At 33.9% G+C, this 13,264-nt stretch overlaps 2 protein-coding genes across 2 annotated transcripts in view; one reads left to right on the forward strand and one right to left on the reverse strand.

Annotated features, from left to right (window-relative positions):
• Positions 1 to 5,268, forward strand: part of Llp1 (lysozyme-like protein 1) — a 38,401-nt gene extending 33,133 nt beyond the window's left edge. Inside the window, exons 4-5 of the mRNA XM_073090281.1 lie at positions 3,716 to 3,779; positions 4,453 to 5,268. Of these exons, the coding sequence (XP_072946382.1) occupies positions 3,716 to 3,779; positions 4,453 to 4,586 (198 nt within the window). The 3' untranslated portion in view covers positions 4,587 to 5,268. The remainder of the gene's footprint in view (positions 1 to 3,715; positions 3,780 to 4,452) is intronic.
• LOC140754943 (uncharacterized) overlaps positions 1 to 13,264 on the reverse strand; it is a 128,586-nt gene that overhangs the window by 75,689 nt on the left and 39,633 nt on the right. The window lies entirely within an intron of this gene.

Here is a 13,264-nt window from a genome sequence, read left to right on the forward strand (position 1 = left end):
TTATAAATCTCTCAGGTATGCAGGTTTCCTCACGATGTTTTCCTTCTTTGTCAAGGCAAGTGATTATTAATTTCTAATACGCACATAATATTCAAAAATTAAAGGTGCCTGGGATTCGAACCTTGGACCGCTCGATCGAGCTATCAATGCTATCTCTAATTAAAAATCGATCTTCGTATTTTATTTCTGCGCTGGAAATATATCAGCGAAAAAATTAAAGTCACTCGTCTTTCCTACGCCGAAAAAATTTTGGCGAAATGAACGTTAATGAACATGACTTGAAAGATGAACACGAAAAATCATGAAAAATGTTATAGAAAATTTTAATGTCAATTTTCGGTTATAAAGATAGATTTTTTCCATAGTATCAATTAAACATCGATACGTCGATACAAAAAATCGATTTTTCAATCGATTTTTTGTATTGATATTTTGTACTGAAAATCCATTCGTCAAGGAATTGGTCATATTTTTCGTACAAAAAATCGATTCTTCAATTAATCGGTCAAATGGACATCCCTGTGCTATAGTAATCTGCGTCGCATCGGATTTTCCGTACCGCGTAAAATGCGCGTAAATGATTGTCCCTCATTAAAGCCGGTTCCGATATTAATCGCTTAACCGCAATGAGTATTGCATTATTTTATGTTTCACACGCGCAATATCGTTTGTCTGTTAAGGGTGATAATTGTTTTTTACACTGACCGAAAGAATTTAACAGGAAATTATTATAAAAACCAAAATACCGACCGCTATGTTATCCCCACAATGGAAAACGACGTAGCTTAATACGTTAAATCCCTTAAATTATGTTATGTTTGAACTGTTAAGCGTGCCAAAGAATAAGACACACATACATACGGTTAATAACATTACCCTCTGCAGTCGGGTAAAAGATATTTTACACTATAAGTACTGTATCCACAATAGATATCTACATTCATCTCGTCTGAGATACTAAAGAACTTTTAATTTATATGTATTTCATAATTAAATACTTGTATTCTGATTTCAAGTACTTGTAAGTTGTAATTAAAAATAAGAAAAGTAAATAATTAATTCCTAAACTAAATAAGCAACAAAAATCTTACGGATTACGGAATAATAATACGTTCCAACAAAAAAAAACAAATTAAAACAAAAAATTAAAATAAATAAACTCAATTAATTAATTCAAATTAATTGATTTTTTAATTAATTGATTGAATTAATTCGTTGAAAACATAATCTATTAATTAATTCAAAAGATTCATCATAATAGATTAATTAATTAATTGAATTCAATTAATTATCCATTTAATTAAATAATTCGTTTAAAATACGTAATGTATTTCTGGAACTTAAACGCGTCAAATGTTCGGAATGTCAGCAAGATTTCCACAAAAGAGTTACACAAAAGTACGCGGCAGAGCGTGACAAGAAACATCCCACAGCCAATTTAAAAATTTCTCATATTGAGAGAGGCGCGCCACCCGGAAAATTGTGACCGTAATTGAGTAGTAAGGGAATTCGTTTGGGAACAGTGTATATGGAAAATTAAGAGATAAAGCACTTACTTTGTTTTCGACTTTTAAGTGGTAGAAATATTTGTAATTCGGCTTAGACGGTTATTATGTGTTTTACCCTAAAGCGACAGTGTAGCCGATTGGTTGGTCTGGAATGTAATAAGGCGAAGCGACATAATAGGTATAGTCTATATTATACATTATATAAAACATTACAACACCGTCATCATCGTCAACCCCTGTCCCATTGCTAAGTACGGGTTTCTTCTCAGTATGAGAAGGATTAGGCACCACCACCACCCACCAATCCACAGCACTGCCTATTGGTCGTATGCAAGTTTCTTAGCGATGTTTTCTTTCACCGTTAAAGAAAGTGATAATTCACTTATAATATTAAATAGCTTATTTGAATTCTTTAACTCATATTATCGTTTAATGTTATTTATTTTATTCGTGTCTCAAAACTGGAATAATAAAAATCCTAAAGTTTTTAGTCTCCAAAAAGGGTTCAAGTTGCTGTATATGGCAATCGATTTTGATTCCATTTGCGGTCAATATTAGATTTGCATATAATTTTGGACAGATTGTTTATTTGGCCTGGACTAGTGACCTATGTTTCAAGTTAGACAATGACGTCATAGTTTAAGATTTATTTCAAACTAATGCAACAAAATTGCTTCCTATATTGTGGCGAGATTTGGTTTTATCGTACTAATAACGTCCATTAACAACGTCCTTTTTTAAAACAAAAAGTCAAAATACCTACGAGTACTATGAATTAGTTTTTAGTCAGCAATTGGTTGTGCTTACATATAAATGAGAACTATGAGCTATGATTAACAGCGCTTATAAATTACCTTCTACGAAATTTTCAAGTATATTTTTGTAGTCATGCAGGTACATGACTTACTTACTTGCGTTAATTAACCCGGTGTAGTCTCTTTGCGACCGCGTGCTCGTAGTTTTCATGACAGGAAATGCACCTATGAAATGATAACATCTAGTGTCACGCATGAGCACTAAAACCGCACGTGGTAGGAAACAGGCCCTTAGAAAGATGATCCTGTCGCGCACATGAATAACTTGATGCAGCTTCTTCACGACCTGTGTCACCTGTATTGTATGCGTATGAAACGAAAAGGCACGCGTACGTTTGGAACACGCGTGCGGTCGTAAACACGCGTGACAGTAGCAGTATATTTGATTAAGCTTTGAATAGACACGCGGCAGTCGCACCACGAGTCACGTTGCCGTTACGAATTCTAGTCGCGCTTAAACGTAATTAAGCGAATATTCCAGAAACAAAAAAGTCGTTCAAAATTCCGATACGCATCTCCATTAGGGGCGCGATAAAAATGCAAATTCGCCGCACACCGCCCGCTGCATTTTGTATTTTGTCAGCAAACACGTTTTTAATTAATTCGTTAATTTATTTGGGCGCATTGAAGTCGCCAGGAGCGATATTATCCATTACGGGGCATACGCTGCGGTTGTGTTGATTGAGTTCCTCGGTCGGATCGATCAGCATAATACTTATCACTGTTTGATATGCAGGATTTATCGCTGCCTTTTATTCAATAGCTTTAAAAGGCACTGCAACGTTAATGATTTTATAGATTTAAATGAAATTTTAAAAATACATACGCACTTTTTAAGCCTCACTGATGGGCACGGGCCTCTCTTCATAAATTGCTAAAGCCACTCCATGAAGTAATTTTAATACGCATTGGCAGCAAATTCGGGTTAGTAGCCAACCTGCAACGAATGTTTCCTAAGGGTTAACCACTGTTACTCAACGATAACAACTAGGAAATACGCTTTAGGATCATTAACCCATTGCTGTCCCACTGCTGGGAACATGTCTCCTTTCATAGTCCACCGGCCAATTGCAAATTTGTAGACTTCACACATCCATGATTTTTTTTTAAGAACCTACTGTTTACCGTGCGTCACCGTCATAGCGTGATCATTCATATCTAATGCGCATAAATTTCAAAAACTTAGAGCTGCGTCTGGTATTCGAATTTTGGACTCCCCAATTGAGAGACCATATTTTCCACTACGCTCGTCTTTAGCTACCAGCGGTCACCCATCCAAAGTATACGCGCGAAGTTCTTCATCATTTTTATGAATGCGAAAATACACAAGCAAACCCATACCCAAATGTTTTTTATTAAAATATGCGTACTAAATGTTTATTTCTTTTGCAGATAAACAACAAGGACTGGTGCAAGAAAGGCAGGAAAGGCGGCCACTGCAGCATGAAGTGTGAAGGTAGCTAATTGAATCACGCGCCCTAATTAATTGGTCCACACCTGCTGCTAATGCTCACATTTGCACTGCAATTATCTTGCACTGCTCTGTTTTAATTCAATTTAATCTGGGTTTAATTTAATTCAAAAGTATAGGAAATATAGGATGTATTTCAGTAGGTATTTATGTAACTTTTTGGTATAGATTAAAATTGCTTACAAAACAAAGCTTATAAAACAATAAAACAAAGTTTATAATACGACCATGCAATCCATATAAGTAAAAAAGTATAATAAAATAAGTACGTGGCCATTGCCGCCATACACAATTGCACATCTATAATCCAAACCGAGGTAAATTTCGTCTTCTACCAGGTAGAAACCTCTGTGGTTCTCCGGTGGCACCACCGCCACACCTAAATTTGCCCTATAACAGCTGTTATAAGGCATATAGTTTGAAAGGGTGTGGAAAGAAACACATACTTTTCCAAAGGATTGCAACGAAGTCCTGAGATCTCTCAGAAGAAGTGCCGCTACAGCGGCGCATCTGTGGTTGAACTCACTTATTAATCTAATCTTATTTGGGATTGACATCAGTAGCCACTTACCACCAGGTAGACTGCATGCTCGTCTGCTACTATATTATTTAAAATCCCTTCTAATAATAAATTAATATCCCTACATCACTATTTCAGATCTGATCAACGAGGATTTGGCTGACGACGTGCGTTGTGCCAAGCGCATCTACGATCGCGTCGGGTTCAAAGCCTGGCCGTCCTCCTACGCGTACTGCAAGGAGAAGAGCATGCCTGACCTCTCCCGCTGTTAAATGGTCATTCAAACATTCAGTAGTGCGCAGATTGATAGATTATATCTAGTTATTTTCACTTTTATGTACAATCTGCTCCCTAGATTTGAATTACGATTTTAATTATCTCATGTTCTAGAACTCAGAATCAGTAATATGTATGTGAATATCATAATATGTATCTAACTACTGTCGTGTAACACAACATTAAATGTTCGCCGAGTAAAAATAAATAAGCACGAATACATGTATGTTTATAACTTGCTCAAGATAATTTGGTTCTCTCCAAGAATCAACACGCGTCGATTGGGCGGAATCAATGGATTATTATGATTTTGTATTCGTCGTTATTAGGTCATTTATTTGGGGAATTGTTCGCGATAATCTAAATAATCATAAATAAAGATATATTAAAGAAAGATATATAAAGATAATGGATATTTTAAAAAGCTGCTAAAACCAAACGAAGTAATTTAAGTGACATAAAGTAAATATAAGGTTTATTATTTTTAATTGTTAAATTAGGATTGAGTTTCATAAATTGTAATCGAAATGTTTATATATTTTTTGTCGACATTTTTATATTTGTAATAATATGGAATACCATGGAATTAACCTTTATCAATTTCGATGATTGAATTTAGGTTAATTTCGTTAAGGACCGTATTATTTTATTAATAGTTTAATTAAGTAGATTAGATTTTAATTTTATTTTCTATTATTTTTACTCTTTATTGTAGTATTATATTTTATGGAAATAAAATTTAATAAATAAAATGTGTATTTCATTATTGTTAATATTAGTTTAGTGATAGCCTAATAGTTGAAATTCGGCAACTCGTGCGAGGGTCCGAGGTTCAAATCTCACGAATGCACCTCTAATTTTTCAACGTTATATATGTATTAAAAATTGATTCTCACTTGTTTAACGGTAAAGGAAAACATTGTGAGGAAACCTGAGAGATCTTTTAAAAAAAGTCTCAAAGTTATAAGCTACCATTACGCCCTTAGCTAGCGCGGCGGACTAAGGCCTTCTTATTATGAGCGGAGACCCGTTCCCAGCACTAGGACAGTAAGTTGCTTACACACGTTGATAGATTCCACCTCACATACCCATAAAAAGCGCTAATATCACTAAATAGGTCACAACTCGTACGAAGTTACGATATTTAGCGCGTAAATGTAAAGAACAAAGATGCTTAATCTATTTTACATCTCGATAATTCGCAATCAGTTCTGTTTGACTCGAGAAAATGTGTAAATTGAATTTGCAAACATTTATTGTTTGAGTAACGTTCAATACGCTCTGGTTTCGAAATAAGGAACTTTGGATTTGTAAAACGAATCTTTCAAATAATACAAAAGATATTTTTAGAACGGAAGCAATAGATAAGTATGCTCATTATATTTTAAATGGTCACTGGCGCCAATGGACATTAGATATATGCAATCAACCTTAGGTTGATCATAGAACTTGGAAAGCTGTCTTCTTATTTGATGGGTGATTAGAATATGTGTACAAAGTCAGTTCTTCAATACTATTATTGAATATTTACAAAAGTAGCACATGCAGTCCGTCTGATGGTAGCCTATACCCAACCCCGGATAAAGATTAAAGTCTTACCTGTACTCTTACCATGAGTTTTTACGTTTTTACAAATATGTTTTGGTATTTGTTTACGTATTGGCCCATACGATTTCCTAGTTCTGACACAATCCGCTAGGGGCGCTGATTGGAAATTGTATACTAGGACGCTCGCAGATTATACGAATAAATACATACATATTATGAAACCGTAAGGTCTAAAAACGAGGATACAGTCCAACCTACCAAGAGTTACTGAAAACCATTTTTTAACATAAAAATGTACAAGAAGTTAACTAAAGGTATCCTTACTTATTATACAAAATTATAGTACCTGTATATTTTTCAGCTCATAATTTCCAAAAAATATATTTACCGGTAAGCCAAACAATTGATTTCTCATTAACAATGTACGTATAAGCTGTTTATTAACGAAACACAATAGCTTATTCGTGATAAAATATGGCTACGATAAATTATATTATCGCCTGAGTAAATCCATAGCCGTTATTGACTTAATTAAGCTTGTAATTATATCGACGGAGATAACGACTTATGTATTTACGATGTATTGAAGCACCATTTCCGTAATTAAGTGCTTTATAGCGTTATCTTTGTGAGCACTAAGCGTTGTTTTTTTTTATAATAAAGGAGTAGCAGACGAGCATGCAGTCCACCTGATGGTAAGTGCCTAATACTGACCATGGACATCTGTAATCGCCCCCAGATTTGATTAGATTCCTACCTGAGGTCCGCCACAGATGCGCCGCTACCCCTAAGGACTAAGGAACGTCTCGGAAAAGTCTGTCTCCCTTACACCCTTCAAACCAGAACACAGCAACGCTTATACCTTCTGTTAGTAGGTCAAAATAGGTGTGGCGATGATGTCGTCGTCGAATAGAGGGTTGTACCATCTTTAATTAATTTATAAAATTGATACTTATTTAACCAATAAAATAATAATTATACTTGACTAGTTATTCTATCCTATACTAAAACTGATCCTTGACTTGTATAATATTTACACTATCTACAATTCAAAGGAGCTGAAAGATCTAAGGGAAGCGCCTGTACGTGTAGCTGTAGCAACGCTGTGCATCCGGGTTAATTCAGCAGAACAAATTCTGCCAGGCGTTAAGCAGAAAGAGTTGGGAATGTATAGAAGGGGATTTTATTTTATGAATGTTTTTATCGTAATGAATTTATGTTATTAAAGAGAAACAGTGAGAGATAAATATATATATGCAGCAATTTTGCTTTAAATTTCACTGACACGCCCTCAGGAGATAAAGTTCAATAAAATCTTGTTAATTTATTTTTTATATGCTATGAATATTTGGTAATAATAATAACTTATTTTCGTAAATTGTTTGCGAAATTAAATTAATTTGTATAAATCCTCAGTTTAATATGTGCACTGTCATCCAATTAGTCATTGTTAGAAATTTATAAAATAAATATACGTTTATGGATTTTTTACAAATATACAAAAGTAAAAGAGTCTTTTAAAAAATCTTAAATTACAAGCCACAGTATTTATAACTCTCGGCTCAGTGGCATGACCATAGTAACTAAGTTTAAAAAATACCCATAGTCGCCCTACCTACTGTTAACAAAAATCCAATTTAAAATAACTTTTATGTTTTTAATAACCACAACGCCTTAAGTTAAAAAATCCTTACCTACGTTTCTTTGGACCAAAATTTCTAATTTAAAATAAAACAACTTGTCCGTTCTATATTATTCATAGCTCTGTAACCGAGTGCGGTGTGCATCGGAATGTGCGGTGGAATTAGCTTGCGGCTGCAAATTTATCCGGCGACGCAAAAAATACTTGCACACTGTTTGCTAGTATCCTACTTGTTAAGCACTGCTGATTTCGACTGTACAATCTTCACTGCGAGTTGGCTTGTAAGATTTTCAAGAACTATTTTCCTTCAGTATTTTTATTGGCAGATATCGGATTATAATATTATTTTTAAGAATTATTTTACTAGAACACATTTTTAATGAATTGTTGATATTGTTACGTTGTCTACACAAGTAGGTTTATTATAAAATTTCTTGTTATTGATATGACAAATACCGTAAATACTTGCACTGTTTGGTAGTATCCTTCTTGCTAAACACTGCTGATTTCGACTGTACAATCTTCACTGCGAGTTGTCTTGTAAGATTTTCAAGAACTATTTTATTGGTTAGTAAGAGTTCAAGAACCATTTTAGTAGATAAATATTGATTTAATTTGTGACATGATTGTGAAACATTTTTCCACGAAGCATATTGGAAATATTATTGCGCTTTCTAGCCTCATAGATTGAATTTCTTGTATTGTAGAAGTGACAAGTGCACACTTGTTTTCTGTTTTCTAGAATTTTTTATTGGCAGACATTGGTGAGAAATTTTTCAAAAACCATTTCTTATGGTAGAAAAGTCGAGTTATGTAAGATTCTTTCTGACTAAAATCCTCGGTGGCGTCATTGCGCATGTACCAAAACCGTGGTATATCTCGTAGAACACACCGGTACGTCCCTTGGGTGGTGCCCATTGGATCACCATCGCCACCTTCATGTAACTAGACGTTATCATCTTCAGGGGGCCTACCACCATCTTTTAAAAACCATCATAGTTCAGGAAAGTTTTATTTCCTCCTTAAAACAGTAAACTATTCTGTCATACACAGTTGACCAACTTTAATCTCTTATTAATTTTTCGCTTATCCATTGTATAAAACCAACTGAAATTGTCATATTTTTCTTAAAAAGTTAAATTTCCTGCAAAAAAAGTAAAAGTATGATTAAAATGATATTGTGTTAAGAAATGGTAGTAACCCCCCAGATGTTATCTTCTAAAAGTTGAAATTTTATTTTTTATACATATTTTAAAAGACAAACTAAAACTTTAATATACTCGTTACCCTTCAGAGAGCCGGATATTAGGAACTGCGACGCCACCTGGTGACGCCCTACTGCACCAATCTGCAATTTCCCATATACTAAAATATATGTTCTTATTTTCAATAGTATGAAGTGGTCAATGTGGCATAAGAAATCTTATGTGATGTTGATGGATCGGAAGCTTGACAAACTTGAAGCGTAAGTTGAAATGTAAGTCATTTTCCACTTAACCTAATAGCTGATGTCTATGATCCATTTCGACGACGAATTGGCAATAACTCGTAACTCAAAAACGCTACTTTACATTAGAAGAAACGCTACTTTAAATAAGAAGAAACGCTACTTTAAAAAGACATAGAACGTATTGCCACACTTTAATATTTTGCTCAATTTTGAACTTAAGGACCTGTGATACGTCATTTTAAGTCCTAATATGCAAAAATCGCTTTTTCGTAAAAAAAAATGAGATACGAGTTATTGCTACTACATCTTTGATTTTTGTCAACCTTACTAGCTTGAGAAAGCATCGCATCTCTTACATAGTAGTAACATTAGAGGTACATATGTCAGTTAATTTATAATGTTTTGTCTGGGTTTGGTTGTATGTGTTAAAAGTGCACTGTAAAGAACCTATTTAGAATAAAAAAAATGATTTTTGATTTAATTAGTGTCTTTCTAAATGTGTTGCTTTGTTGTTTAACTGAATAGGATAGTAATATAGCCAATGCTACTCCTACAATTTAGATGAATGTGTTAAAATCCTTTAAGCCATTTTCAAATCAAATCAAATCAAATGATTTTATTCAAAATAGGTTCTTTACAGAGCACTTTTTGAATGTCAGTTATGGAGAAGAAGTGGCGAAAGAAACTCCATAACACACATCTTTTAAAAAAATATGTTTTTTACAATGTTAAACTTAACCTAATGATACATGTAGAGATGGAACTACTTCAGACCACATCGTTTTGTCAGTCAAATAATCACTTAGTTTATAGTACGTTTTTTTTACATAGCGTTTGTTTAACGACATGTTTGAACTTTTTTTCTGTGATATTCAAAATGTGGTCGGGTATTTTATTGTAGTAGCGAATACAGTACCCATGAAAGATCTAGCCACCTTACCTAGTCTACGTTTAGGAATTGCTAATTTATTTCTATCTTTTAAACATATAATATATTTAGGTATATACATACGTACATGGGTAGGTTAGGTTAGGTTAGGTTAGGTACATGAGCTCCAAAAACATAACCGCAGTTCGGTTAAACCAGTCAGTTATTGGATTACTTACAATAATTTAATTGTTGAAAGAAGTTATTTTATTTTTAAACTATTTTTATTTATTATTTATAAACAATCCGAACTCCGAACATCGCACGCTCATTACATTTTTCAAAAGACCGGAAATGGCCGCGACGCCGGAGGTTTGCAGTTCAAATATCGCAACATATTCGTGAAATTCATAAAACTTTGCACATTCATAAAAATAAAATCTTTTCGTATTTCATACAATTTGAACACAATTTTAGATACTACATTTTTATGGGAAGTTAGTTTCGATCGAGTATGGTGTACGCCTGGTGTTGAGTGGTCACTGCCGCCCAAGTACCTACGTACCAAGTACATACGAGTAAGCAAGTCTAAATTATTCAGGAGTTCAAATCCCTTACTTACCTCTAATTTTTTAAAGGGTCAAGGATTTTAAAACGAAACTCAAGGGTGTGTCTAGTCTACCAATTCGCACTTGGCTAGTGCGGTGGATTTAGGGCTAAAGCAGTATGACAGTAATAGATTGAGGACGACGACTGGCAAAAAATTTCAGAAAAAAAGCAATTATATTCTCTTTCTTTAACAAGTCATTCTGGCTTAAATATCTTACGAACTCATAAACAAAAACACTTAATTTAAAAATAAACGTACTCTACTTGCTACTTTTAAAAAAGTACAGTTAAATATAGAACCTCGTTTTTCCAAGTCGGTAAAAACAATTCTATGTAAAATTTGTGCCTCAAAAATATACGTCAATCGTATAAAATCAGTCGGCACTCGTTACGTCTCAAAGGGCCGGATATTGCGACGCCACCTGGCGGTTTGCAGTTTTCAGACGGTGCGGTTACAAAATATGTGCGACGTATGTAGGTACATATGTATGTATGTACCTACTCGTGAAACCTGCGAGCGTTCTACTATAGGAAATCTCCTCTTTCCGTTTGCTTGAGGTGTTTTATTTTGATATGTTATAAAACACGTAAATAACATTACCACAAAATCATGCAACTTTAATGTGTAAGAAGTTTATTAAGGATAGTTATTCTTACTAGTTTTTTAAATAATTTTGTAAAATTTACAAAGTTACGCGCAGTTAAATGTATTGGTTAATTAGATGTTTTTAATTTTGTCTTGTCTTCCATAAATCAATTTTAAACTCTGTAAGTTACATACATTATCCTTTGAAACTTCTTAAACCCATAACACCACACTCCGATATTATGTACCGGATACCGTGTACACACAAATATCAGTAGACAAACACCCAGACCCAGAACAATAAAAAAATCAGTCACGGCTACTACCAGACCGAGGAACGAACCTTGAACCTTCTGCATATCAAACATAGTTACCACTTAGATAAGCAACTCATCAATCAAACAGCTCAAAATATTTATTACTCCTGAGCTCAAAACTTCCCGTTGAATTACTTCGTGTATTGAAAAAATAAATAAGTGGTCCCATTTGCTTTTTGCAGCAGTATAAAAATATTTGCACTTTTATTTATGCACCAGAACGCATAATGTGAAATCCGTGAATTCTACAGTCGCAAAAATCGTGATATACCGAATGGCGCAAATATTTTAAAGATCAGCGAAATTGAACATAATGTAGAATTTTATAATTTCAGAGCTCTCACATTTATTCCAGACTGTATGAAATTCTTTTAAATGTGTTCAAAAGACGCAATAATGTTTTGAACCAACACTGTAGACTGTTTTGAAATTATTTTTAGTTGCTTAACGGTGAAGTAAACCACTGTGAGAAAATCTGCTCGTATGAAGTCTACTACACATTTAGACTAATTCTTCTCAATTTGAGATAAAACCCTTGTCCAGCAGTGGGACATGAATGGATTGAGGACGACTGTCGACTAGCCTAAGCATTCAGTGATTGCTTGCTATCTTTAATTCCTCAAACATTCTAGTAAGAGCGACCTATAATCCTCTCGCCTAATATTTCTTCTATATCTTTTTTACCAATTATCAATCCTTCGATCGATCCTGTTCATTTTGTGTTACTCGGCTAATAATTCTTACTTTATAACATGGATTTCTGCAAAGTAACGCCTGATATAATTTATTCGTATCTTAATCTGAGCATTGAGCATATATCAACATCTAGCATTTAGTATTGAGCAGATATCGACATCTAGCATTAAGTATTATGCAGGTATCTATATCTAACATTTAGCATTAAGCTCATATCGATATCCAGCATTGATTATTGAGCAGTTATCTATATATCTATCCATATCTAGCGAGATTCTAGCTTGAACATTGAGCTATTTGTTAGTCTACGACCTCGTCGTAAAACTATGCATTTATTATAAAATGTTTAACGAATTTAAATGACCATAATTTCACCTGGAGACGTTTTAAATGTCTGTATTGTTTTAAATTGGGGCTAATGGGCAATAATTAAGGCAACTTAGCCGAGATAATCACCATTGATTAATCTTAATCGTTCGGAATATTGATACCGAATGGAGTCGACTGGTTTTTGCGAAACCGCAAATTGGGGCCTTTTTTATGCGACAAATAGAATGAAACTAAAGATTCGTTAGGTGAAAACGAATGGGATATTTTAGGAGCATTTCTTTATTAAATATGGATTATATATGGATTTATTGCTATTATTATTCTCATGAAATAATGTAGATTTGTAGAACGTGTAAGTTTAAACCAATGAGGTCACATCTATTTCTGACATGATGTTGTTTCGCATTTCGTTTGTAGAGTTTGCTTTGCTGCTGACTTACATAATTATGGGATGACCAACTTTGTCAGAAGCGAACACATGTAATGAATGGACGAAATTATTTTCAGTGTGCATGAGATACTGTGAGCGAGATGTATGACCGAGTTGTCTTTAATTTAATGTAATTAGTTTTGTACCGTATCAATTTGAGTAAAATGAAATAAATTAATAAATCTGTGATCGGCTTCA

Source organism: Epargyreus clarus, unplaced genomic scaffold, assembly GCF_041222505.1.
Source record: "Epargyreus clarus isolate Ecla_fem2 unplaced genomic scaffold, WU_Ecla_fem_2.2 ptg000032l, whole genome shotgun sequence".
Taxonomy (NCBI): Eukaryota; Metazoa; Arthropoda; class Insecta; order Lepidoptera; family Hesperiidae; genus Epargyreus; species Epargyreus clarus.